The 24,856-nt window shown below is 52.0% G+C and overlaps 2 protein-coding genes across 2 annotated transcripts; one reads left to right on the forward strand and one right to left on the reverse strand.

Annotated features, from left to right (window-relative positions):
* Positions 1-5,512: 5,512 nt before the first annotated feature.
* FMOD (fibromodulin) lies at positions 5,513-14,652 on the forward strand. Its single transcript, XM_063177931.1, has 3 exons — positions 5,513-5,682; positions 9,649-10,659; positions 11,896-14,652. The coding sequence occupies exons 2-3, from the start codon at positions 9,663-9,665 to the stop codon at positions 12,045-12,047; spliced, it is 1,149 nt and encodes a 382-aa protein (XP_063034001.1). The 5' UTR covers positions 5,513-5,682; positions 9,649-9,662; the 3' UTR covers positions 12,048-14,652.
* Positions 14,653-20,268: 5,616 nt separating this feature from the next.
* On the reverse strand, positions 20,269-24,611 carry BTG2 (BTG anti-proliferation factor 2). The gene is made up of 2 exons (XM_063177958.1): positions 24,417-24,611; positions 20,269-21,807 (listed from the first exon to the last, which is right to left on the reverse strand). The coding sequence occupies exons 1-2, from the start codon at positions 24,574-24,576 to the stop codon at positions 21,464-21,466; spliced, it is 504 nt and encodes a 167-aa protein (XP_063034028.1). The 5' UTR covers positions 24,577-24,611; the 3' UTR covers positions 20,269-21,463.
* Positions 24,612-24,856: the final 245 nt, after the last annotated feature.

Raw genomic sequence — 24,856 nt, forward strand, 5'->3', positions numbered from 1 at the left:
CCCTGCTCCGAATGAATCCTTTAACCTTTTCCAAACCCTTTTTTTTTTTTTTTTTTTCCAGTGGCTGAGAGGAGCTCGGAGCCTCCTGGTCTGGAGGGAATCAGGGAATTTGGGATTTTGGGGGATTTGGGATTTAGGGATTTGGGATTTAGGGATTTTGGAATTTGGGATTTAGGGATTTGGGATTTAGGGATTTTGGAATTTGGGATTTAGGGAATTTGGGATTTAGAGAATTTGGGATTTAGGGATTTGGGAATTCAGCACTTGGGGTTTGTAGGGAAGGGGATGGAGACCACAGGCCGGAGGGGACCCAGGGGCACTTACGGGGGGCTGGGGTTTGGGATGGGGTGAAAGGATTCAATGGGAATGGGAATTTGGGATGGGCTGTGAGGATTTTCTGTGGGGCTGGGAATCTGGGATGAGTGGTAAGGACATTCTGTGGGTCTGGGAGTTTGGGATGGACTGGAGGACATTCCATGGGGCTGGGAGTTTGGGATGGGCTGTATGGATTCTGTGGGGCTGGGAGTTTGGGATTTGTGTAAGGATTCCATGGGGCTGGGGGTTTGGAATGGGCTACAAGGACATTTTATAGGGCTGGGAGTTTGGGATGGGGTGAAAGGATTTTCTGTGGGGCTGGGGGTTTGGGATGGGCTGAAAGGAAAGAATTCCATGGGCTGGGAATGCAGATGGGCCACAAGGATTCCATGGGGTTGGGGGTCTGGGATGGGGGGAAAGGACCTTCCCTGGGGCTGGGAGTTTGGGATGGGCTGTGAGGGTTTTCTGTAGGGCTGGGAATTTGGGATGGGGCGGAAGGATATTCTCTGGGGCTGGAGGTTTGGGATGGGCTGTAAGGCCATTCCGTGGGGCTGGGAACTGCCAGGACCGAGCCCATCCCCACAACAACCCACAGACCCAGAGACACCAGGCAGGAACCGTGCGAGATTCCAAGCCTGGAACTGGGGCAGGATGGGGGAAAAGGCTGCCCCAGCACTTCCCAACATCCCCCAGCCTTTCCCAGCCCCAGGAAGGCACAATGCAGGATTTGGGATTTGCCGCCTCTCCCTCGGCTCTCCCCACGCCGGGCCAGCTGTGGAGCAGCTCCCATGGAACTCCGGCGGTTCCAGGAGCTCCGGGAGCCTCCAGCAGGGCCGGCTCAGCCCCGCTCAGAGTTTCCAGCCGCTCGCTCGGCTGTTGCTCCGTCTCCGGGTGACCGAGTCCCTCCAGATTCCCTCAAATCTCGGTCCAAGAATGTTGTTTGGGCTGAAGAATGCGCGGCTGGGAAGGGAAAAGGGAAAAGGGAGGCTCGGGGTGAGCGGGGAGGTCGAGGCAGGGCTGGATCGGCTCTCCCTGCTGACCTGACCTTCCCTGCAGTTGGTGGGCAGATGTGGGGCCTCCACCCCAGAGGGATCCCCGAATCCTTCAGGGTTCCTTTCCTGGAGCCTCTCAGGATTCCCTTTCCTGGAGACCCTCAGGATTCCCTTTCCCCCTTTCCTGGAGTTCCTCAGAATTCCCTTCCCTGGAGTCCCTCAGGATTCCGTTCCATGAGTCCCTCAGGGTTCTTTTTCCTGGAGTCCTTCAGGGTTCCCTTTCCCCCTTTCCTGGAGCCCCTCAGGGTCCCTTTCCTGAAATCCCTCAGAGTTTCCCTTTCCTGGAGTTCCTCAGGATTCCTTTCCATGGGTCCCTCAGGGTTCCTTTTCCTGGAGCCCCTCAGGGTTCCCTTTCCTGGGCTCCCTCAGGGCTCCCTCAGGTCCAGGGTGGTGGGAATCCATCGGGACCTTTCCCTGGGCACAGGGAATTAATTCCGGGGGGCCCACAGAGAGCAGAGCTCTGCTGCCAGGGAGTGCCTGGAGCAGCAGGAGGAAGAGGAGGGAAAGGAGGAAGATGAAGAGAATGAGGGTCCCCTGCATGGATGGAACAATGAGAGGTACCTGGAGAGAGGAAGAAGAGGAAGAAGATGAAGAAGAGGAAGAGGAGAAGGAAGAGGAGGAAAATGAGGAAAAGGAGAAAGAGAAGGAGGAGAAGGAAGATGAGGAAGAGGAGGAAGAAAAGGAAGAGAAGCGTTCCCTGTATGGATGAAGCAATAAAAGGTATCTGGAGAGAAGAAGAAGAGGAAGAGGAGGAAGAGGAGGAAGAGCAGGAAGATGAAGAAAATGAGGGTTCCCTACACGGATGAAGCAATCCAGAGGTAGCTGGAGAGAGGAAGAAGAAAAAGAGAAGGCAAATGAGTAAGAGAAGGAAGAGGAGGAAGACAAGGAAGAAGAGGAAGAGGAGGAAGAGGAGGAAGACAAGGAAGAGGAGGAAGATTCCTGCTCCAGCTGCCACCACACCGCTCAGAGGGGATCAAACCCCTCCCCACCTCCCTTCCCTGGGGTTTTCCTCCCTTTCCCTGCCCTCTTTTCCCACTTTCCCCGCATCCTCCCTGCCTGCAGACGGGCTGTGCTTTCCAGGCACATTTCCCATCCCAAACACTCGGGATTTCTGGCCGAGTCCCCGCTGTACAGCGTGTCCCTCCAAGCGCGGCCACCGAACCGCGCTCACATCGCTGCTGCCGCTCCTCCTCCTCCTCAGGATCCCCGCAGGGCTCCCCCGCCCCGGGAGGATGTTTGGGCTGGGAATTTCCTATGGAAAACAAGGAGGAACGGAGCCCGGGGGGGGAGCTGGCACCTGCTGAGCGCTGCTAAATGATTCCAGGCTGCCGGGAGGATCCGGGAGCTCCGGGTTCCTTCCCTTCCCTTCCCTTCCCTTCCCTTCCCTTCCCTTCCCTTCCCTTCCCTTCCCTTCCCTTCCCTTCCCTTCCCTTCCCTTCCCTTCCCTTCCCTTCCCTTCCCTTCCCCCAGGGGATGGATGAAACCCCCAATCCTGGATGGATGAGACCCCCAAATCCCAGGGGAGGGATGAAATCCCAAATACCCAGAAGAACGGATGCGACTCGAAATCCCAGAGGATGGGTGAGATCCCCAATCCTGAGCGATGGATGAGATCCTGGTGGGAGGGATGAGATCCCCAAATCTTGGGGGATGGATGAGACCCCAAATCTCCAGGGAATGGATGAGATCCTGAATCCCTGAGGGATGGATGAGATCCCAAATCTCCTGGGGATGTATGAGACCTCAAATCCCAGGGATGGATGAGATCCCGAATCCCAGGGGATGGAATGAAACCCCAAATCTCTGGAGGATGAATGAGATCCCCAAATCCCAGGGGATGGAATGAAACCCCAAATCTCTGGAGGATGAATGAGATCCCCAAATCCCAGGGGAGGGATGAAATCCCAAATACCCAGAAGAATGGATGCGACTCGAAATCCTGGGGGATGGACGAGATCCCAAATCCTGGGGGGTGAACGAGACCCCAAATCCCTGGGGGATGGATGAAATCCTCAATCCCGGTGGATGGATGAGACCCCAAATCCCAGATGGATGGATGAGATCCCAAATCTCCAGGGGATGGATGAGACCCCAAATCCCAGATGGATGGATGAGATCCCAAATCTCCAGGGGATGGATGAGATCCCAAATCCTGCGGGATGGGCGAGATCCCAAATCCCAGGAGAATGGATGAGATCCTAAACCCTGGGGGGTGGATGAAACCCCCAATCCTGCTGGAATGGATGACACCCCAAATCCTGGGGGGATGGATTAAATCCCCAAATCCCAGAGAATGGATCAAATCCCCAAATCCTGATGGGACTGATGAGATCCCAAATCCTGATGGGATGGATGGGATCCCAAATCTCTGGGGGATGGATGAAACCCCAAAATCTCTGGAGGATGGATGAGATCCCCAAATCCCAGGGGAGGGATGAAATCCCAAATACCCAGAAGAATGGATGCGACTCGAAATCCCAGAGGATGGGTGAGATCCCAAATCCCAGAGAATGGATCAAATCCCCAAATCCTGATGGGACGGATGAGATCCCAGATCCTGAGGGATAGATGAGACCCCAAATACTGGGTGGTGGATGAGATCCCAAATCCCAGGGGATGGATGAGATCCCCAAATCCTGGGAATGGACGAGATCCCAAAATCCTGGTGGGATGGATGAGACTCCAAATCCTGATGGGATAAATGAGATCCCAAATCCCAGGGGATGGATGAGAACCTCAAATCCCCGGGAAAGGATGAGACCCCAAATCCCACGAGGATGACTGAGACCCCAAATCCTGATGGGATGGACGAGACCCCCCAATCCCACATGGATTTTTTCCCAGCCTGCAGAAACGCCAGCTTGGCAACCCCAGGCTGCCAAACCCGAAGACAAATCCCCGCTGTCACAGTGGCCCCTTTGCTGGGGAATTTATTTACTTTGGATGCCGCTGCCTTATCGTCCGTGGAAATGTTTATCCCAAATATTTAACGGCAGCACGGCACAAACTGAGCCTTCCTGGGGAGCACTCGGAGCAGGGCCCACATCCCCCCTCCTGGAAGTGTAAAAAATTCAGGGAAAACTCCCTTTTCCCCCCCAACATCCCCAAAACCTGACATTCCCTAATCTGACGTTCCCTAACCTGACATTCCCCTCCTGGTCATGTAAAAATTCAGGAAAAATTCCTCATTTTTCCCCAACATTCCCTAACCTGACATTCCCCTCCTGGCCAGGAAAAAAATCCGGGAAAAAAATTCCTCGTTTTCTCTCCAGCACCCCCAAAACCTGACATTCCCTAACCTGACATTCCCTAACCTGACATTCCCCTCCTGGAAGTGTAAAAAATTCAGGAAAAATTCCTCATTTTTCTCCAGCACCCCCAAAACCTGACATTCCCTAACCTGACATTCCCTAACCTGACATTCCCCTCCTGGAAGTGTAAAAAATTCAGGAAAAATTCCTCATTTTTCTCCAACATCCCCAAAACCTGACATTCCCTAACCTGACATTCCCCTCCTGGTCATGTAAAAATTCCTCATTTTTCCCCCACCATCCCCAAAACCTGACATTCCCCTCCTGGTCATGTTAAAAATTCAGGAAAAATTCCTCATTTTTCCCCCACCATCCCCAAAATCTGACATTCCCTAACCTGACATTCCCTAACCTGACATTGCCCTCCTGGTCATGTTAAAAATTCAGGGAAAATTCCTCGTTTTTCCCCCCACCATCCCCAAAACCTGACATTCCCTAACCTGACATTCCCCTCCTGGTCATGTTAAAAATTCAGGGAAAATTCCTCATTTTCCCCCCACCATCCCCAAAACCCGACATTCCCTAACCTGGCCAGAGGCCTCCTCGCAGCTCCCTGATGAGAAACGCAGGAGAGCCCTGACAAACAACATCCCAATCCCGCTAAGTCGTTGAGCAGAGGGAGCCTGGAAAGTGCCAACACTCCTGAGAGAAAAGGCTGGAGAGAGAGAGAAAGAGGAGGGAGAGGAGGGAGAGGGAGGAAAGAAATCGCAGGTTATTTATAACGCCAGGCAGCACCAGGGGCTCGCCAGTCTCTCCTGCAAAGCTGCGGCGGGGAGGTCACTCCCTGAAAAATCAAAAAAAAAAAAAAAAATTAAAAAAAAAAAAAAATTTTAAAATAAAAATAAATCCCGGAATCCCCGCCGAGCCCCGGCCGTGCCAGCGCAAGATTCGGGATCCGGGGCGGGCACGGGCGCTGCGGCTCGGGAGCCTCCCCCCCCGCCGATGCTGCCGGTGCCACGGCACAGCCCGCAGCAGCCTTTGCACAGGAGGAGAGCGGCAGCGCGGTGAGTCCGGCCCGGCCTTCTGCAGGCAGCTTTTTTTGGGTTGTTTTTTTTTTTTTTTTTATTGTTTATTTGGGGGTTTTTTTATATGTTGGAAGGCTGGTTTCTATCGCTGCGCCCCGGCTGCGCGTGGGGTGGCACAGCTGGAGGGATGGGGATGTTGGAGAGGCGCTTCCCCTCCTGCCGGTGCCCATCTCCCTTCCCACCCACTTCTGCCGGTGCCCATCTCCCTTCCCACCCACTTCTCCCGGTGCCCATCTCCCTTCCCACCCACTTCTGCCGGTGCCCACCTCTCCTGCTGCCCGATTCTCCTGCTGCTCCTCTCTCCTGCCCACTTCTCCTGATGCCATCTCCCTTCCCACTCACTTTTCGTGCTGCCCCTCTCTCCTGCCCACTTCTCCTGCTGCTCCCCTCTCCTGCCCACTTCTCATGATGCCCAGCTCTCTTCCCACCCATTTTCCTCATGCCCATCTCCCCTCCTGCCCACTTCTCCTCATGCCCATCTCCCCTTTTGCCCACTTTTCCTGATGTCCGTCTCCTTTCCCTCTTTTCCTGCTGCTCCTCTCCCATGCCATCCATCTCCCCATCCCCATCTGCCCTCCTGCCCCTCTGCCACCTCCGTGCCCACTTCTCTGGGATCTGGACACCTTCCCTGATGTCCATCCAGGCTGGGTGGAGGCCCCCATCCCATCCCATCCCATCCCATCCCATCCCATCCCATCCCATCCCATCCCATCCCATCCCATCCCATCCCATCCCATCCCATCCCATGGATCCCATCCCATCCCATCCCATCCCATCCCATCCCATCCCATGTTCCATCACCCCACGGATGCCCCCAAACCCTTGGCACGAGGAGCTGACCCCCGGTGCAGTCCCTGGCACAGGACAGGAACATCAGGACCAGGTCCCACCCCAAACCTGGGGGTGAAGCCCCAGGGAGGGGAGAGAACCCCAACAATCAATGGGGGGACAGCGGGGGATGCTGGGGGACAGAATTTGGGGTCACCAGAGGGGTGAAGGGGGGCACTGGGAAAGGTGGGTTGACACCAGGCATGGGGGTTTCCCCCCAGAGATGGGGATTTTGCCCCCATGTACAGGGTTTTGCCCCCAGAGATGGGATTTTGCCTCCAGGGATGGGGTTTTGTCCCCAGTTGAGGGAGTTTTGCCCCTGGGATGGGTTTTTTTTCCTCCAGGGATGGGGGTTTAGCCCCCAGGAATGGGGTTTTAGCCCCCCATGTATAGGGTTTTGCCCCTGGGATGGGGTTTTTTGCCCTCAGATATGGGGATTTCCCCCCAGAGATGGGATTTTTGCCCCCTAGGGATGAGGTTTTTGCCCCCATGTATAGGGTTTTGCCCCCAGGGATGGGGGTTTTGCCCCCCAGGGATGGGTTTTTTGCCCCCAGGGATGGGTTTTTTGCCCCCAGGGATGGGGTTTTTGCCCCCAGGGATGGGGTTTTGCCCCCATGTATAGGGTTTTGCCCCCAGGGATGGGGTTTTCCCTCCAAGGATGGGGTTTTGCCCCAAAAGGGCCCCCAAGAAGGGGCTGCCAAGAGGGTGGAGGAGCTGCAGGCTCTGGTATGAGAGCAGGCACAGAGCCCTGGAGCAGCAGCAGCAGGAGGAGGAGGAGGAGGAGGAGGAGGAACAGGAGCTCCTCTGGCCCTGCCAAGCTCCCCGTGGCACTCAGCATCCCCAGATCCCGTCCCGAGCAGGAGCAGGGAGAAAAGGACAAACCCCAAACCTGGATCCCCCAATCCCTCTCTGTTCCCGTGCCAGGCTGGCAGGGCAGGGCACTCTGTGCCCTCTGGCAGTGCCAGCCCGGGTGTCCCCTCCCTGCTGCAGCCTGGGGGACACGGCCAGGGGCCACCGGGTGACCTCAGGGCCACCCCTGGCACGGCAGAAAGGGGACATTGGTCCTTGCTGGTCCCTGCTGTCCATGATGTCCCTGCTGTCCCTTGCTGGTTCCTACTGGTCCCTACTGGTTCTTACTGGTCCCTGCTGTCCTCTGATGTCCCTGGTGGTCCCTACTGGTTCTTACTGGTTCCTGCTGATCCCTACTGGTTCTTACTGGTCCCTGCTGGTTCCTGATGTCCCTACTGGTTTCTACTGGTCCCTGCTCACCTCGCTTGTCCCTACTGGTCTCTGTTGGTCCCTACTGGTCCCTACTGGTTCTGGATTATCCCTGCTGTCCCCTGATGTCCCTACTGGTCCCTGCTGGTTTCTACTGGTCCTTGCTGGTCCCTGTTAGTCCCTACTGGTTCCTACTGGTCCCTTCTGTCCCCTGATGTCCCTGCTGGTTCCTAATGGTTCTTACTGGTCCCTGCTGTCTCCTGATGTCCCTGCTGGTTCCTAATGGTTCTTACTGGTCCCTACTGGTTCTTACTGGTCCCTGCTGTCTCCTGATGTCCCTGCTGATCCCTACTGGTTCTTACTGGTCCCCTGATGTCCCTACTGGTTTCTGCTGGTCCCTGCTGATCCCTACTGGTCTCTGCTATCCCTGCTGTCCCCTGCTGTCCCTCCTGGTCCCTGTTAGCCCTTACTGGTCCCTGCTGTCCCCTGCTGTCCCTACTGGTCCCTATTGGTCTCTGCTGTCCCTCCTGGTCCCTACTGGTCCATACTGGTCCCCGTTAGTCCTTGCTGGTCCCTGCTGTCCGTGCCGGAGCAGAGCTGGCAGTGACGCCCTCCCAGCCACGTCGGATCCTCTCCCGCTCCCAGCAGCCAAATTCCTGGAGGGATTTCAAACTGCCTGGCTGCAGGAACCGCCCGTGCGCTCGTTCATCCCGGGAATGAGGAGCCTGGATGGCTCCAGGGCTGGAATCCTCCCGCTCCCAGCCCCACCTGGCCACGGCAGGAGAAGGCCAAGGGGATCGGGGGCGGCTTTGCCTCACTCCCTGATCTCCTCCGGATCATTTCCAGGTGTTGTCCCCTCTCCCTGGTGCTGCCCCCTTTTCGTGCCTGGGGAAACGGGAGTTTGGAAGAGATCTCAGCTCCAAAACCAGGCAGGATTTGTTTACCAGGATCTGCATCCCGCGTTTCTGTGGGGGAAGGGAGAGCTGGATGAAACCCACAGCGATTCCTGTCACCAGCGAGCGAGCGGAGCATAAATAGCTCCTTCAAAAGATGCCTCCAGCTCCTTCAAAAGGCTCCTCAGGCTCCCGGAATCGCCCTGATCTGGCAGATTCCGCTCTCAGGCAGAGAATTCAAATCCCTTCTCCAAGGGGATCCAAATTCCTCCTGCTCCCTCCCACGCGGAGCCAACCCGGGGCACCTCGTGTGACCCCAGAAAAATCCACACGTCCCCAGGCTCTGTTCTCTGCCCAGGAACTGGGATGGAATGAGCCAGAAATCAGGATCTCACCAGCACATCTCCTCTGGGGTGGAGATTCCTCCCAAATCTCCGCTGGGATGGAAATTCCTCCCAAATCCACACTGGGAGGGAGTTTTCTTCTCAAATCTCCACTGGTTTCCCCCACATCTCCACTGAGGACTAAGGCTCCTCTCAAATTTCCACTGGGATGGAGATTCTGCCCCAATTTCCACTGGGAAGAAGGTTTTCCCCAAATCTCCACTGGTTTCTCCCAGATCTCCACCAAGGAGGGAAGTTTTTCCCAAATCTCCACGGGTTCCTCCCAGATTTCCACTGGAATGAAGGTTCCTCCCAAATCTCCGCTGGTTTTTCCCAAATCTCCACCGGTTCCTCCCAGATTTCCACTGGGATGTAGGTTCCTCCCTAAATTTCCACTGGGAGGGAGGTTCTCCCCAGATTTCCACTGGAAGGGAGGTTTTCCCCAAATCTCCACCAGGGCCATAATTTTCTCCAAGGTGAAAAGTGAGAAGATCACACAACTCCACCCAGGAGAAATATCACACAGCCAGGGATTTTTGGGCAGGATTCCTTCATTTCCTGCTCCTCCAGCCAGCCCTGCCTTCCTCCCCACCTCACCCTCCCTGGCCTTTGTCCCCTCTCAGGTCCCTCCATCGCCATGCCTCGGCCCACCGCCCTCATCCTCATCCTGGCCGGGCTCTGCGCGTCCTCGCTGGGCCAGTACAACGAGGAGGAGGACCTGGCGTGGCTCCAGTACTACCTGCGGCAGTCCCGCGCCTCCTCCTACAACTACGTGCCCTACTACGAGGAGGAGAGCCCCGCGTACGCCTACTCCTACCCCAGCGCCACCGACACGGAGCCGGAGCCCGAGCCCGAGCCGCAGCAGGCGGCGCCCTGGCGGTGTCCCCAAGAGTGTGACTGTCCCCCCAACTTCTCGTCGGCCATGTACTGCGACACGCGCAACCTGCGCTACCTGCCCTTCGTGCCGTCGCGGATGAAGTACGTCTACTTCCAGAACAACCTGGTCACCTCCATCCAGGAGGGCGCCTTCGACAACGCCACCGAGCTGGAGTGGCTGGCGCTGCACAACAACCAGATCAGCAGCGACAAGATGGGCAAGAAGGTTTTCGGGAAGCTGCAGAGGTTGGAGAGGCTCTACATGAACAACAACAACCTGACCCGGCTGCCCAGCCCGCTGCCGCGCTCGCTGCGCGAGCTCCACCTCTCCTACAACCAGATCTCCAAGGTGCCTCCCAACGCTCTGGAGGGGCTGGAGAACCTCACGGCGCTCTACCTCAGCCACAACTTCATCTTCGAGATGGGCGCGTCCCTCAAGGGGCTCAAGTCGCTGATCCTGGCCGACCTGAGCTACAACAACCTCAGGAAGGTGCCCGACGGGCTGCCGGCCTCGCTGGAGCAGCTCTACATGGAGTACAACTACATCAACGCCATCCCCGACGAGTACTTCCAGGTGTCCCCCAGGCTGCTCTACGTGAGGATGTCCCACAACAGCCTGACCAACCAAGGGCTCTCCAGCAACACCTTCAACAGCAGCAGCATCCTGGAGCTGGACCTCTCCTACAACCGGCTGCAGAAGATCCCGCGGGTCAACACCAACCTGGAGAACCTCTACCTGCAGGGGAACCAGATCGATGGTGAGCAGGGGTGGGGAAGCGGGGTGGGGAACCCACAGGAACCATCTGGTGTGGTGGGAAACCCAGAGGAGCAGGTATGGGAACGGGAATGGAGATGGGGATGGGAATGGGGACAGGAATGGGAACAGGAACGGGTACAGGAACAGGAATGGGAATGGAGATGGGGATGGGAATGGGGAATTGGAATAGGGTGGGGATGGAAATGGGGACAGGAATGGGAACAGGAACAGGTACAGGTATAGGAACGGGAATGGAGATGGGGATGGGAATTGGGTAGGGACAGGAATGGGAACGGGAACAGGAATGGGAATGGAGATGGGGATGGAAATTGGATAGGGACAGGAATGGGGACGGGAACGGGAATGGAGATGGGGATGGGAATTGGATAGGGACAGGAATGGGAACAGGAACGGGAATGGAGATGGGGATGAGAATTGGATAGGGACAGGAATGGGGATGGGAACAGGAACAGGAACGGGAATGGAGATGGGGATGGGAATGGGGAATGGGAATAGGGTGGGGATGGAAATGGGGACAGGAATGGGAACAAGAACGGGTACAGTAACAGGAACGGGAATGGAGGTGGGGATGGGAATTGGATAGGGACAGGAATGGGGATGGGAAGGTGCCAGTGCCGCCATCAGCTGTTGCAGGGAAAACACAGAACCCCGCAGCGGGGAGCTGCCAGCAGCACAGACACGGGAACAGATTCCCAAATGTTTGCTTTCCAAAGCGGAGCTGCCGCCGTCTGCCCACAAACGCCGCGGAGCCACCGCCGGCTCCTCCTCCTCCTCCTCCTCTGCGGGTCCCGCTGACCTTCACAGCCCCCCAAAATCGGGGATTTGCGGCTCCGTCCCCTTTGGAGCATCCGGAGCGCGGTCCTGCCCCTCCGCCCCACCGAGGGTCCCTCTATGGGTGCAGCCCCCAAATCCCAGCGCTCCCGCCCTGCATCCCGCTGCCTTTTCCTGGAGCTCTGCTGCCCTCTAGGCTCAAATCCTGCACGGAAAAAAAATCCCAAAAAAATGTATTTTGGAGTTTGTTCCATCTCCCGCTTCCTGATGTGCTGGGCTGGAATTTCCCTGCCCGGCGCTGGCAGCGGAGGAGCAGAGCTCACCACCCCCTAACACCACCCCCAAACCCTAAACCACCACAAAACCCCCCAAAAAAACCACCAAAAAAACCACAAACCCCAAAACCCCAAACCCCGAGGCCTCACCACCTCTTCTCGCCCCACAGAGTTCTCCATCAGCAGCTTCTGCTCCGTGGTGGACGTGGTGAACTACTCGCGGCTGCAGGTGCTGCGGCTGGACGGCAACGCCATCAAACGCAACGCGGTGCCCCCGGACGCGCCGCTGTGCCTGCGCCGCGCCACCGTCATCGAGATCTGAGCCCCCCCAGGACTGGTGTCCCCCACATGGGGATCCCCTCGTTCCCGCTTCCCCGCCCGACTCGCAGCGCCGTCGCTGGTTTTTCCGGAATCGTCCCTTTTTGCACTCGGATCCCGGCTCTGATCCCGCCACAGGCGTCCCATGAAGGGGACATGGGCGGCTCCTGTCCCAGGGTGGGGTGGGACATGGCAGGGGTGGGGATCATCCTGCTTTGGACAGGGGGAAATCCCAAACTCGATCCCAAATTCGGGTCTGAACCCCCCTGGGAGGAGTTTCCTTCCATGGGGATCAGATCCTTTTTCTGGGGGGAAATCCCAATCCCAAATCCAGGTCTGAACTCCCTAAAAGGAGCATCCTTCCATGGGGATCAGACCCTTGTTCCATGGGGAAATCCCAAACTCGATCCCAAATTTGGGTCTGAATTCCCTGGGAGGAGTTTCCTTCCATGGGGATCAGACCCTTTTCCCATGGGGAAATCTTTCCATGGGGATCAGACCCAGAAGGAACATCCTTCCAGGAGGATCAGACCATTTTTCCATGGGCAAATCTCAATCCCGACCCCAAATTCGGGTCTGAATTCCCTGGGAGGAGCTTCCTTCCAGGAGGTTCAGACCCTTTTTCTGGGGAGAAATCCCAATTCCCAAATCCAGGTCTGAACTCCCTAAAAGGAGCTTCCTTACAGGGGGTTCAGACCCTTTTTCCATAGGGAAACCCCAATCCCAATCCCAAATCCAGGTCTGATTTGGGAGGAGCATCCTTCCCGGAGGATCAGACCCTTGGTTCCATGGGGAGATCCTGTGGGGGAATCCCATGGGGACCAGATCCTTTTTCCATGGGGAAATCCCAATCCCAAATTCGGGTCTGAACCCCCTGGGAGGAGCATCCTTCCATGGGGATCAGACCGTTTTCTAATGGGGAAATCCCAATCCCAAATCTGGATCTGAACCCACTGAAAGGAGCATCCTTCCATGGGGATCAGACCCTTCTTGCATGAGAAAATCCCATGCGGAAATCCCAGGGGAATCAGACCCTTTTTCCATGGGGAAATCCCAATCCCAAATCCAGGTCTGAACCCCCTGGAAGGAACATCTTTCCATGGGGATCAGACACTTTTTCCATGGGGAAATCCTTCCAGGGGAATCAGACCCTTTTTCCACAGGGAAATCCCAATCCCAACCCCAAATCTGAATCTGAACCCCCCTAAAAGGAGCATCCTTCCATGGGGATCAAACCCTTGTTCCATGAGGAAATCCCATGGGGAAATCCCGTGGGGATCAGACCCTTTTTTCCATGGGGAAATCCCAAATCCAGGTCTGAACCCCCTGGGAGGAACATCCTTCCATGGGGATCAAACCCTTTTTGCAGGGGGGAATCCCATGAGGATCAGACCCTTTTTCTGTGGGGAAATCCCAATCCCAAATCCGGGTCTGAAACCCCTGGGAGGAGCATCCTTCCATGGGGATCAGACCCTTTTTGCAGGGGGAAATCCCAAAAAAAAATCCCAACCCCAAATCTGGATCTGAACCCCCTGGGTGGAGCTTCCTTACAGAGGGATCAAACCCTTTTTCCATGAGGAAATCCCATGGGGAAATCCCATGGGGATCAGATCCTTTTTCCATGTGGAAATCCCGTGGGGATCAAACCCTTTTTCCATGGGGAAATCCCAATCCCAAATCCGGGTCTGAACCCCCTGAAAGGAGCATCCTTCCATGGGGATCAAACCCTTTTTCCATGTGGAAATCCCATGGGGATCAGACCCTTTTTCCATGTGGAAATCCCATGGGGATCAAACCCTTTTTCCATGAGGAAATCCCATGGGGATCAAACCCTTTTTCCATGGGGAAATCCCATGGGGATCAGACCCTTTTTCCATGTGGAAATCCCATGGGGATCAGATCCTTTTTCCATGTAGAAATCCCATGGGGATCAAACCCTTTTTCCATGGGGAAATCCCAATCCCAAATCCAGGTCTGAACCCCCTGAAAGGATCATCCTTCCATGGGGATCAAACCCTTTTCCCATGGGGAAATCCCCATCCCAAATCCGGGTCTGAGCCCCCTGGGATGAGCACCCAAGGGCTTGGGATCTGCAGGAGTGAAGGGTTAAAGCTCTCCAGGCTGGAGGAGCAAATCCATCCCTTCCCTTCCCTTTTCCCCCCTTTTCCATCGACCTGCTCCAGAAGTAACGGGGAGAAACCCTAAAAGAGAGAAACCCACCTTGGGATCCGAGGGAAACCCCTGAGGAACAGAGGGATCCCAAATCTTCCTCCCAAACCCCTGGATCAGGGCAGGGGTGGGGAAAAATCCTGGAGTTGTCACCCCCCTGAGCTCAGACACCCCAATGAAAACCCCCAAAACCAATCACGGAGCCACGTTGGAATTCCCTAAAAATCCCAAATCCCCCAAAATCCCCCAACTCGGCCCCTCAAGCGGCTGAGTTTGAGGATTGAAGGGGCAGCCGAGCTTTTGGGGGCTCACCCCGACCCTCCGCGTCGTTCCTGCATGCGAAGATCATTTTAAAAAAAGAAAAACCCCAAAAAAATCCCGTAATTTCACCAGCATGAACTGTAAACCCCAAAGCCGTCAATAAAACCTTTGCAGTGCCTGCACCGAGCGCTTCTCCTCCTCTCCGGGATGGATTTCCAGCCGGAATCCAGGCTGGAATTGCCGTCTAGTGGTTGGACCGGGTACGGCACGGAGCTTTCACCGGGAAAAGGGAAAAAAATTCATGGAAAAGGGGAAAAATCTCCATGGAAAAGGCTCAGCGGGAGTGGGGAGGGATGGAGGCAGCACCGGGGTTTTTTAGTTTTTTTTTTTTTTCTGGACCCTCCTGGCTTTGGTTGTGGGGATTTTTAACAGCTGGGCTGGGGGGTGGTTGGAAAAGTGGATGGAAAAACAAGGGGAACGTGAATGGAAAAATAAGGGGAAAAAATGAATGGCAAAATGGATGGAAAATAAGGGAAACATGGATGGGAAAAAATAAGGGAAAAAATAAGGGAAAAAATAAGGGAAACATGGATGAGAAAAATAAGGGGAACATGGATGGGAAAATAAGGGAAACATGGATGGGAAAGTAAGGGAAAAATAAGGGAAAAATAAGGGAAAAATAAAGGAAAAGTAAGGGAAAAATAAGGGAAAAATAAGGGAAAACATGGATGGGAAAAATAAGGGAAACATGGATGGGAAAAACTGAGGGAAAAACTGAGGGAAACATGAATGGGAAAATGAATGGAAAAATAAGGGGAAAATGGATGGGGAAAAACTGAGGGAAAAGGGATGGAAAAATAAGGGAAACATGAATGGGAAAATGGATGGAAAAATAAGGGAAATGAATGGAAAAATAAGGGGAAAATAAGGAGAAAATGGATGGGAAAAAAAGGGGAAAATGAATGGGAAAATGAATGGGAAAATGGATGGAAAAATAAGGGAAACATAAATGGAAAGATAAGGGAAAAATGGATGGGAAAATTGGTGGAAAAAGAAGGGAAAATTGGTGGAAAAAGAAGAGGAAATGGATGGAAAAATTAATGGAAAAATAAGGGAAAAATGGATGGAAAAATGAATGGAAAAATAAGGAGAAAATGGATGGGAAAATAAGGGAAAAAAGGGAATTTTTACAGAATTCCACACAGAGGGAAGCAGAAAGTGCCATGTCCCAGGGTGGGAGCAGCTGGAGGAGGAGGAGGAGGAGGAGGAGGAGGAGGAAGGGCTGCACACCCAGGGCCTCCCAGGAACGAGGCAGAGATTTTTGGGTTGAGATTTCTGCGTTTTTATTAAAGTAACAAAAAGCGTCAGGGCTGGAAATTGGGGGGATAAAATGTGCTGTACATCAGGGAGCAGCTGATCCATCCTACAGATCCTCACAGGATTCTGAGAGTTTGCACCAAAAAAGGAGGAAAACAAAAAAAAAAATCCAAAAAACAAACAAACAAACAAAAAACCCCCCAAACCAAATAAACAACAACAATAAAAAAAAGCCCCAAAAACCCTAAAAAAAACAAAAAAAATAACCCCAAAAAATCAACAAAAACCCCAAATTAACCCTCTGGGAAAAAACCAAACAAAAAATAAAAAACCCTAGCAACAGAAACTAAACAAAATAAAATCCCATCATAAACAAAAAAAAAAAAAAAAAGCAAACAAAAAAAACCCCAAAGAAACCCAAAACAAACAAAAACCCCAAAAGAACCCCAAAAACAAAAACCCCAAAACAAGCGTACACAAAAAAACAAAAAAAAAAAAGCAAACAAAAAATGAAATACCCAGCAACAAAAAAAAACCAACAAAACAAAATTAAAAAACCCTCAAAAACAAAACAAAAAAATCCCCAAAAAGTAAAACAAAAAAACCCAAAGAACCCCAAAAACAAAAAGCCCAAACCAGCGCCCAAATCAAAACAAAAAAAAACCAAAAACAACAAAAAACCCAAAACAACCTCCCACAAAAACACAAAAAAAACCCAAAATAAACCCCAAACAAAAAATAAAATACCCTAGCAACAAAAAACCCAAAATAAAACAAAACCCCCTCAAAAACAAAACAATTCCCAAAAAACCCCAAAGAACCCCAAAAACAAAAACCCCAAAACAGCCCCCCAAAACCAATAACAAAAAAAACCCAAAAAACCCCCAAAAATAAAACCCCCTAGCCAGAAAAAAGAAAGCAAAACCCCCCTCAAAAAAACTAACAAAAAAACACCCAAAAAACCAGAAAAAAACAGCCCCAAAACCAACAAAACCCCCAGAACAACGCCCCCAAAAATACAAAAAATACTCAAAAAAAAAGAAAAAAAAAAGAAAAAAACCAAAACCCTAGCAACAAAAAACAACAGAAAAAAAAAAAAAAAACAACAAAAAAACCCCAAGAACACAAAATAAAACCGAATTAAAAACCCACAAAAAAAGAAAAACTAAACAAAAAAATCCCCACCAAAATAACCCAAAGAAACAAGAAGCAGATCCCGTTTGATTAAAAATTAAAATTAAAATATAATAATAATAATAATTAATGACAGCAACCAATCCCCTCAAAGACATTTTCTCACAATCCACACCAGGAGAGCTCAGGAATTCACAGCTTGAAGTGGTTTCTACCCAAATCTGGTTGGTTTTGAAGCTTATTTTTAATTAAAAATTAAAAAAAAAAAACCACCTTGGAGATGAGGCTAGTTTAGGGTTCCTTTGGTGGGGAAATCCTGGAAATTTTCTGGAAAATCAATTTCTCCCATGGAAAACTTCTCTGGGGGAGAGGGAGGGGAAAAATAAAATCAAATTTCGATGCTACATTTTTATTAAAGTAACACAAAAGTCAAAGTGAGGAATTCCCCCGAAAATTAAAGTGTTGGGATGTGTTTTGCTGGAAAATAATTTGGTTTTTGGGTTAAAATCAAAGCACTGGGATGCGTTTTGCTGGAAAATAATTTGGGTTTTGGGTTAAAATTAAAGCATTGGGATGCGTTTTGCTGGAAAATAATTTGGTTTTTGGGTTAAAATCAAAGCACTGGGATGTGTTTTACTGGAAAATAATTTGGTTTTTGGGTTGAAATTAAAGCATTGGGATGTGTTTTACTAGAAAATAATTTGGGTTTTTTTGGTTTTTGGGTTAAAATTAAAGCACTGGGATGTGTTTTACTGGGAAATAATTTGGTTTTTTTTGATTTTTTGGCTGTGGGTGAGGTCACCTATTGCACAAGTGGAAATTCCCCTCAGAGCTTCCTTCCTGCTCTGCTGACGTGGAAATTCCAGTGGAGAGGGAAGTGATGCAAGCCCAGAGCGCCTGCAAGCACAAAGAAACTGATATTTAAATGAAAATATATAAATATTTGAGAATTGACGTTGATTTTTCAGTTCTGGGCTTGAAAAAGGAAATAAAATCTGAATTTTAGAAAGGGGGAGAAATGCAATGATGGGAATGATGCAAGCCCAGAGTGCTCTGATCTCCTCAAGCACAACCAACCTGACATTTCCATTAAAAAAATATAAATATTTGAGAATTTCAGCTGAATTTCTAGTTTTGGATTGCAAAAAAAAAAATTAAAAATCTGAATTTTAGAAGGGGGAGAAATGCAACGATGGGAATGATGCAAGCCCAGAGTCTGCTCTGATCTCCTCAAGCACAAACAACCTGATATTTCCACCAAGAAATATATCAATATTTCAGAATTGAGGTTGATTTTCCAATTTTGGACTTGCAAAAAACCCCAAAAATCTGAATTTTAGAAAGGAGGAGAGAAGTGATGCAACTCCAAACTCTGATCTCAGGCACAAACAACATTAAAAAAAAAAAACAAAAAAAAAAACATTAAACGACATTTTAAAAAATATAAATATTTGAGCACTGAGGTCGATTTTCCAGTTCTGAACTTGCAGAAATAAATCTGAATTTTCAAAGGCAGGGCCGGGCTGCTGGGGTGGGTAATTTGATTTATTCAGGATTTGGAAACGTGGCTGCACGAACCTCTGAGAATTTGAATCGTCAGGAAAAGGGGAAGAGAGAAACAAAAATCCAGGAAGTTTTGCAACAACCAAACCCCAAATTTCTCCACGGTGGGGTGGGAAAAGGGGAGAGGATTCGGGATTTCACAGGAAAGGCTCCTTCCCAAAATCAAGGAGGGGTTCAGGGCATTTAGGTCCCACTGAATTTGGGATTTAAAGGTGAAATCCTAAAGAAAATCCATTTAAAAGTTCTCAGACGTGTTCGTAGCCCCTTCAGAAAATCAAGGTGGGGTTTAGGATGTTTAGCTGCCAATAAATTTGGGGTTTAAAGGTGAAATCCGAAATAAAATCCATTTAAAGGTCCTCAGTGGTGTTTGTAGCTCCTTCCCAAAATCAAGGTGGGTTTAGGGCATTTAAATTTGGGATTTAAAGGTGAAATCCTAAAAAAAAAACCCTTTTAAGGTGCTTGCAGTGCTCATTGCCAGCATCAAATGGGGTTTAGCACTTTAGGTGCCAATAAAAATATATTATGAAATATATAAAATAATAGAATGCAAATAAATTTGGGATTTAAAGGTGAAATCCTAAATAAAATCCACTTAAAGGTTCACAGTGGTGTTTGTAGCTCATTCCCAGCATCCAGGTGGGGTTTAGGGCATTTAGCTGCCATTAAATTTGGAATTTAAAGGTGAAATCCTAAAAAAAAAAAAATAAAATCTTTTAAGGTGTTTGTAATGCTCATTCCCAGCATCAAATGGGGTTTAGGGCATTTAGGTGCAACTAAATTTGGGATTTAAAGGTGAAATCCTAAATAAAATCCACTTAAAGGTTCTCAGTGGTGTTTGTAGCTCCCTCTCAAAAATCAAGGAGAGATTTAGGATCTTTAGGTGCCAATAAATTTGGGATTTAAAGGGTTTTCTTTAGGAATTCACATTTAAGGGTTTCTCACAGGTGTCTGTAGCACCTTCCCAAATCAAGGTGGGGTTTAGGATCTTTAGCTGCCACCAAATTTAGGATTTAGGATTTACTGCTAAATCCTAAATAAAATCTGTTTAAAGGTTCTCAGTGGTGTCTGTAGCCCCTTCCCAAAATCAAGGTGGGATTTTTGGCCTTTAGCTGCCACTAAATTTGGGGTTCCGAGGCCAAATCCCCAAAACCCACCCGGGCAGAGCCTCCCTGAGCGCAAAAGGAAACGCAGAGAGCAGAAATTTTAAATCGTGCAAAGTTTTGTACCAAAGGGATGGGACACCCAAAACACCCACAGAGAGCAGGGAGAGCCCCCCAGAAACGCAGATTTGGGGAGAAAAGGCACCAAAAAGGGGGTGACACACACACCAACCCCTGCAGGACGAGGAGGGCAGGGACACGAGGACACGGAGGGGACACAGAGGGGACACAGAGGGGACACCAGGGCAGAAAATCCACAGGTCCAGGGTGGTGGCAGCAGCAGGAATGTCCCCTCAGTGCCACCTTGGGGACACTGCCAGGTGTCTCTGCCATGCTCCAGGTGCCAGGGGAGCCCTTCCAGGGGTTGGGACATCCCAATGTCCCCAGTGTCACCCAACAGGGCAGGGCAGAGCTGCAGCACGTCCAGGAGGGTGACCCCAATGTCCCCAGCCCTGAGTGACACCAAATCCAGGCCACAAATCTCCACCTGGAGATGCAGCAGCAACAGCAAAGGTGACAACAGCGTGGTGACAAGGTGACCAGACTGGCTTCGCCCCCCTCGTCCCCCATTCCAAGGTGAGCAAAGCCAGCCCCAAAATCATCATCCAACATTAAATCAGGCAGATTTCAGCTTCGTAATAACAATAAAAAAAGGGAAACTCACGAGGTTGCAACAGCTTTAGAAAAGGCACCTGGTCTGGGGTGGTGGCAGCTGCAGGAATGTCCCCTCAGTGCCACCAGGGTCACCTTGGGGACACTGCCAGGTGTCTCTGCCCTGCTCCAGGTGCCAGGTGAGCCCTTCCAGGGGTTGGGACAGGACATCCAGGAGGGACATCCCAATGTCCCCAGGGTCACCCAGCCCTGAGGTGACACCAAATCCAGCACTACAACAACACCTGGAGATGCAGCAATGGTGACAACAGGGTGGTGACAAGGTGACACGGCAGCCACACTGCCCAGCCTGGCTTCACCCCCTCATCCCCCATTCCAAAACCAGCCCCAAAATCATCCTTAGGTAGATTTCAGCTTCATAATAATAATAACAATAATAATAATAATAATGAGAGAAATAAGCTCACAACAGCTTTAGAAAAGGCACCTGGTCTGGGGTGGTGACAGCTGCAGGAATGTCCCCTCAGTGCCACCAGGGTCACCTTGGGGACACTGCCAGGTGTCTCTGCCATGCTCCAGGTGCCAGGTGAGCCCTTCCAGGGGTTGGGACAGGGCAGAGCTGCAGCACGTCCAGGAGGGTGACCTCAATGTCCCCAATGTCCCCAGCCCTGAGTGACACCAAATCCAGGCCACAAACCCAGCACTGCAACACCTGGAGATGCAGCACCAGCAGCAAAGGTGACAACAGCGTGGTGACAAGGTGACAAGGCAGCCACACTGCCCAGCCTGGCTTCGCCCCCTCATCCCCCATTCCAAAGCCAGCCCCAAAACCACCATCAGGCAGATCTCAGTTTCACAATAATAACAATAACAATAATACAAAAAAAAAAGAGAAACTCACAAGCTTGCAACAGCTTTAGAAAAGGCACCTGGGGCGTCGCCTCGGCTCAGAGCGGCGCCCGAAATTTTAATTTTGGATTTTCTGGAGGTTTTTTTTTTTTTAAAAAATATAAATAAGCTCTTCATCTCAAAAATAGATCCTCAGCTTGAGGTATTACAGTAGCCTGTGTCTCGGCAGTGTAAGGACAAGGAGGAGGAGGAGGAGGAAAAAAAAAAAAATTTTTTTTTTTTTTTTCTTTTTGTCGTGTTTTGTGGGGGTGGGTGTGGGGCGTCTTTTTGGTTTTTTTTTTGTTTTTCTTTTTTTTTAACTGGAGACAGTCATGATGTAGTTTTTGGAAGGGCTGCTGCGGCCCAGCATCATCTGGTTCTTGCAGGTGAGCATCCCTCCGTAGGGGCTGGCGTGGTGGGGCCGGGCGGCCTGGTAGAGGACGCAGATGGAGCCGTCCTCGCCGATCCTGTAGGACACCTCGTAGGGGTCCACCCAGAGCGTGAGCTCGCGGGGCAGCAGCTGGAACAGCTGGGGCACGGCCAGCCCGCCCTGCCCCGCCGCGCGGCTCAGCAGAGGGTCCATCCTCTGGTTGACGCGGATGCAGCGGTAGCCGGAGCCTTTGGAGGGCTTCTCGGGGAACCAGTGGTGTCTGTAGTGCTCTGGGGAAGGAAAAAAATGTGAGAAAATAATATCCTACAGGTGGGTGGGGTTTAGAGCCTTTATCTCCCACTAAATTTGGGGTTTGAAGGTGAAATCCTAAAGAAAACCCTTTTGAATGGTTTCTCGGGGAACCAGTGGTGTCTGTAGTGCTCTGGGGAAACAAAAACACCTGTGAGAAGATAATATCCTACAGGGAGGTGGGGCGTAGGGTCTTTATCTCCCACTAAATTTGGGGTTTGAAGGCGAAATCCTAAGGAAAACCCTTTTTTCTAAATGGTGTCTGTAGTGCTCCGGGGAGGTGAAAAAGAGCTGTGAGCAGGGATATTCCAAAGGCAGATGGGGGTGAGGGCACTTGGGTACCACTAAATTTGGGGTTTGAAGGCGAAATCCTAAAGAAAACCCTTTTTTCTCAATGGTGTCTGTAGCGCTCTGGGGAAACAAAAACGGCCGTGAGAGAAGATATCCCAAAGGTAGTGGGGTTTAGAGCCTTTAGCTGCAACTAAATTTGTGGTTTAAAGGCCAAATCCTAAGGAAAACCCTTTTTTCTCAATGGTGTCTGTAGTGCTCTGGGGAAACAAAAACACCTGTGAGAAAATAATATCCTCCTACAGGGAGGTGGGGTTTAGAGCCTTTATCTCCCACTACATTTGGGGTTTGAAGGTGAAATCCTAAAGAAAACCCTTTTGAAGGGTTTCTCGGAGAACCAGCGGTGTCTGTAGTGCTCTGGGGAAACAAAAACGGCCGTGAGAAAATAATATCCTACAGGTAGGTGGGGTTTAGGGCACTTAGATACCACTAAATTTGGGGTTTAAAGGCCAAATCCTAAAGAAAACCCTTTTTTCTCAGTGGTGTCTGTAGTGCTCTGGGGAGCAAAAAAGAGATGTGAGAAAGGGTATCCCAAAAGGAGGTGGGGTTTAGGCGCCACTAAATTCCGGTTTAAAGGTGAAATCCTAAAGAAAACCCTCTCAAGGGTTTCTCAGTGGTGTTTGTAGTGCTCTGGGAAGTGAGCAGGGATGCCCAGTGGGCAGGTGGGGTTTAGGGACTTTAGCTGCCACTAAATTTGGGGTTTAAAGGCCAAATCCTAAAGAAAACCCTTTTTTCTCAGTGGTGTTTGTAGCGCTCTGGGGAGAGAAAAAGAGATGTGAGAAAATAATATGCTGCAGGTAGGTGGGGTTTAAATTCAGGTTTTAAAAGGTGAAATCCTAAAGAAACCCCTTTGAAGGGTTTCCCTGTGGTGTTTGTAGTGCTCTGGGAAAGGAGAAAAGCTGTGAGAAAAGACATCCCAAAAGTAGGTGGGGTTTAGGCGCCACTGAATTTGGGATTTAAGGGCCAAATCCTAAAGAAAACCCAGTGAGAAATGGTGTCCCAGGAAAGGCTCCTTCTCAGCAGGCAGGTGGGGTTTAGAGCCTTTAGCTCCCACTAAATTTGGGGTTTAAAAGCCAAATCCTAAAGAAAATCCCTTGAAGGGTTTTGCAGTGGTGTCTGTAGTGCTCCGTCCCAGCAGGCAGGTGGGGTTTAGGGCCCTTAGACACCAGCAAATTCAGGGTTTAAAGGTGAAATCCTAAAGAAAACCCCTTGAAAGGGTCCCTCAGGGAAGCAGCGCTGTCTGCAGTGCTCCCTCCCAGCAGCCAGGTGGGGTTTAGAGCCGTCAGCTCTCACCAAATTCAGAGTTAAAAAACCCAAACCCCAACAAACACCCGGGCAGAGCCTCCCTGAACGCCGGGAGCGCAAAAGGAACCGGGCAGGGCAGGAAATTAAACCGGGCAGGGCAGGAAATTAAAACTGTGCCAAAAGTTCCGCACCAAAGAGTTCGGGACCAAAAGTTTGGTACCCAAATCCCTTTTCCAAGGGTGGCAGCGAGAGGGAAGCACCACTGGGCACCTCAAATGCTGCTCTTCACCCCAAAAACCCCATCAGGACAGTGCCAGGGGCTGTGGGGGCAGATAGGGCACCCCAAAGCTGCCCCATCCCACAGCTCAGCACTCTGCTACCCCTTATCACAGCCCGGCCACCCCTCCTGGGGCTGATAAGAGCCCCGGGCCGGAGGGAGGGAGCCCCGCACCGCCCAGGGAGGGACACGGGCGGTGACAGCGGCACGGACCGGGCAGCACTGGGGACACCGCCGGGAGCGGCGCTGGGATGGGACAAAGGGACACAAAGGGACAGATGGCAACGAGAGTGGCACGGGACACACCCGAGGGGTGCCCGACCCGAGGGGACACGGGGGGCACTCGGGAGGGGACACCCGGTCCCGGGAGCGACATGGAAAAGGACATCAGATCCTGGAGGGGACACGGGGGACAGCCCAGGAGGGACAACAGGACCCAGCAGTGACACCGGGGCCACTCGGGAGGGGACAGCAGGTCCCGGGACTAAGACGAGAGCGACACCAGCTCCTCGGAGCAACGACTGGGGGGCACTCGGGACGGTCATCAAGTCCTGGAAGGAGCACAAGGGGCACTCAAAGGGACGCCAGGTCCTGGAAGGAGCACAGACGGCACTAAAAAGGACGCCAGGTCCTGGAAGGCACACGGGGGAAGCGCTCCGGTGTCCCCCTGGCCCCGAGGGCCGCCAGCGGGCACTGTCACCGCCCTCTCCCCGAGCTCACCTGTGAGCGCCTCCCGCAGCGCCCCGCTGAAGACCTGCAGCTGCTGCTCGCTGACGCAGCCCCGCGTCCGCAGCAGGCCGGACACGAAGCCCACGGCGGCGGCGATCTCGGGCACCATGTCGGCCCGGGGCCCGCGGCGCTGGCTGTGGCGCTGGCTCATCCCGGCGGGGACGCGGCGACACCCGCGACGGTCCCGGCGGCTCCGCGGCGCTCGGACTGGCGGCCGCTGGCACTGCGGGCGGTTTATATAGGGCGGCTCGCGCGCGACGTCACGGCGCGGCCCCGGCGTTCCATTGGCCGCGCCGCATGCAAATGAGGGAATGCAAATGGAGCGGTATGGTAATAGCGGCTGAGCTCAGCGCGGTGACGTCACAGCGCGCGGGGGTGTGGAGGGGGGGGGGGCGGTTACCGGGGGAGGATCGGGGGGGACAGAGGGACAC

The sequence above is a fragment of the Melospiza melodia genome, chromosome 28 (assembly GCF_035770615.1).
Source record: "Melospiza melodia melodia isolate bMelMel2 chromosome 28, bMelMel2.pri, whole genome shotgun sequence".
NCBI classification, from domain to species: domain Eukaryota; kingdom Metazoa; phylum Chordata; class Aves; order Passeriformes; family Passerellidae; genus Melospiza; species Melospiza melodia.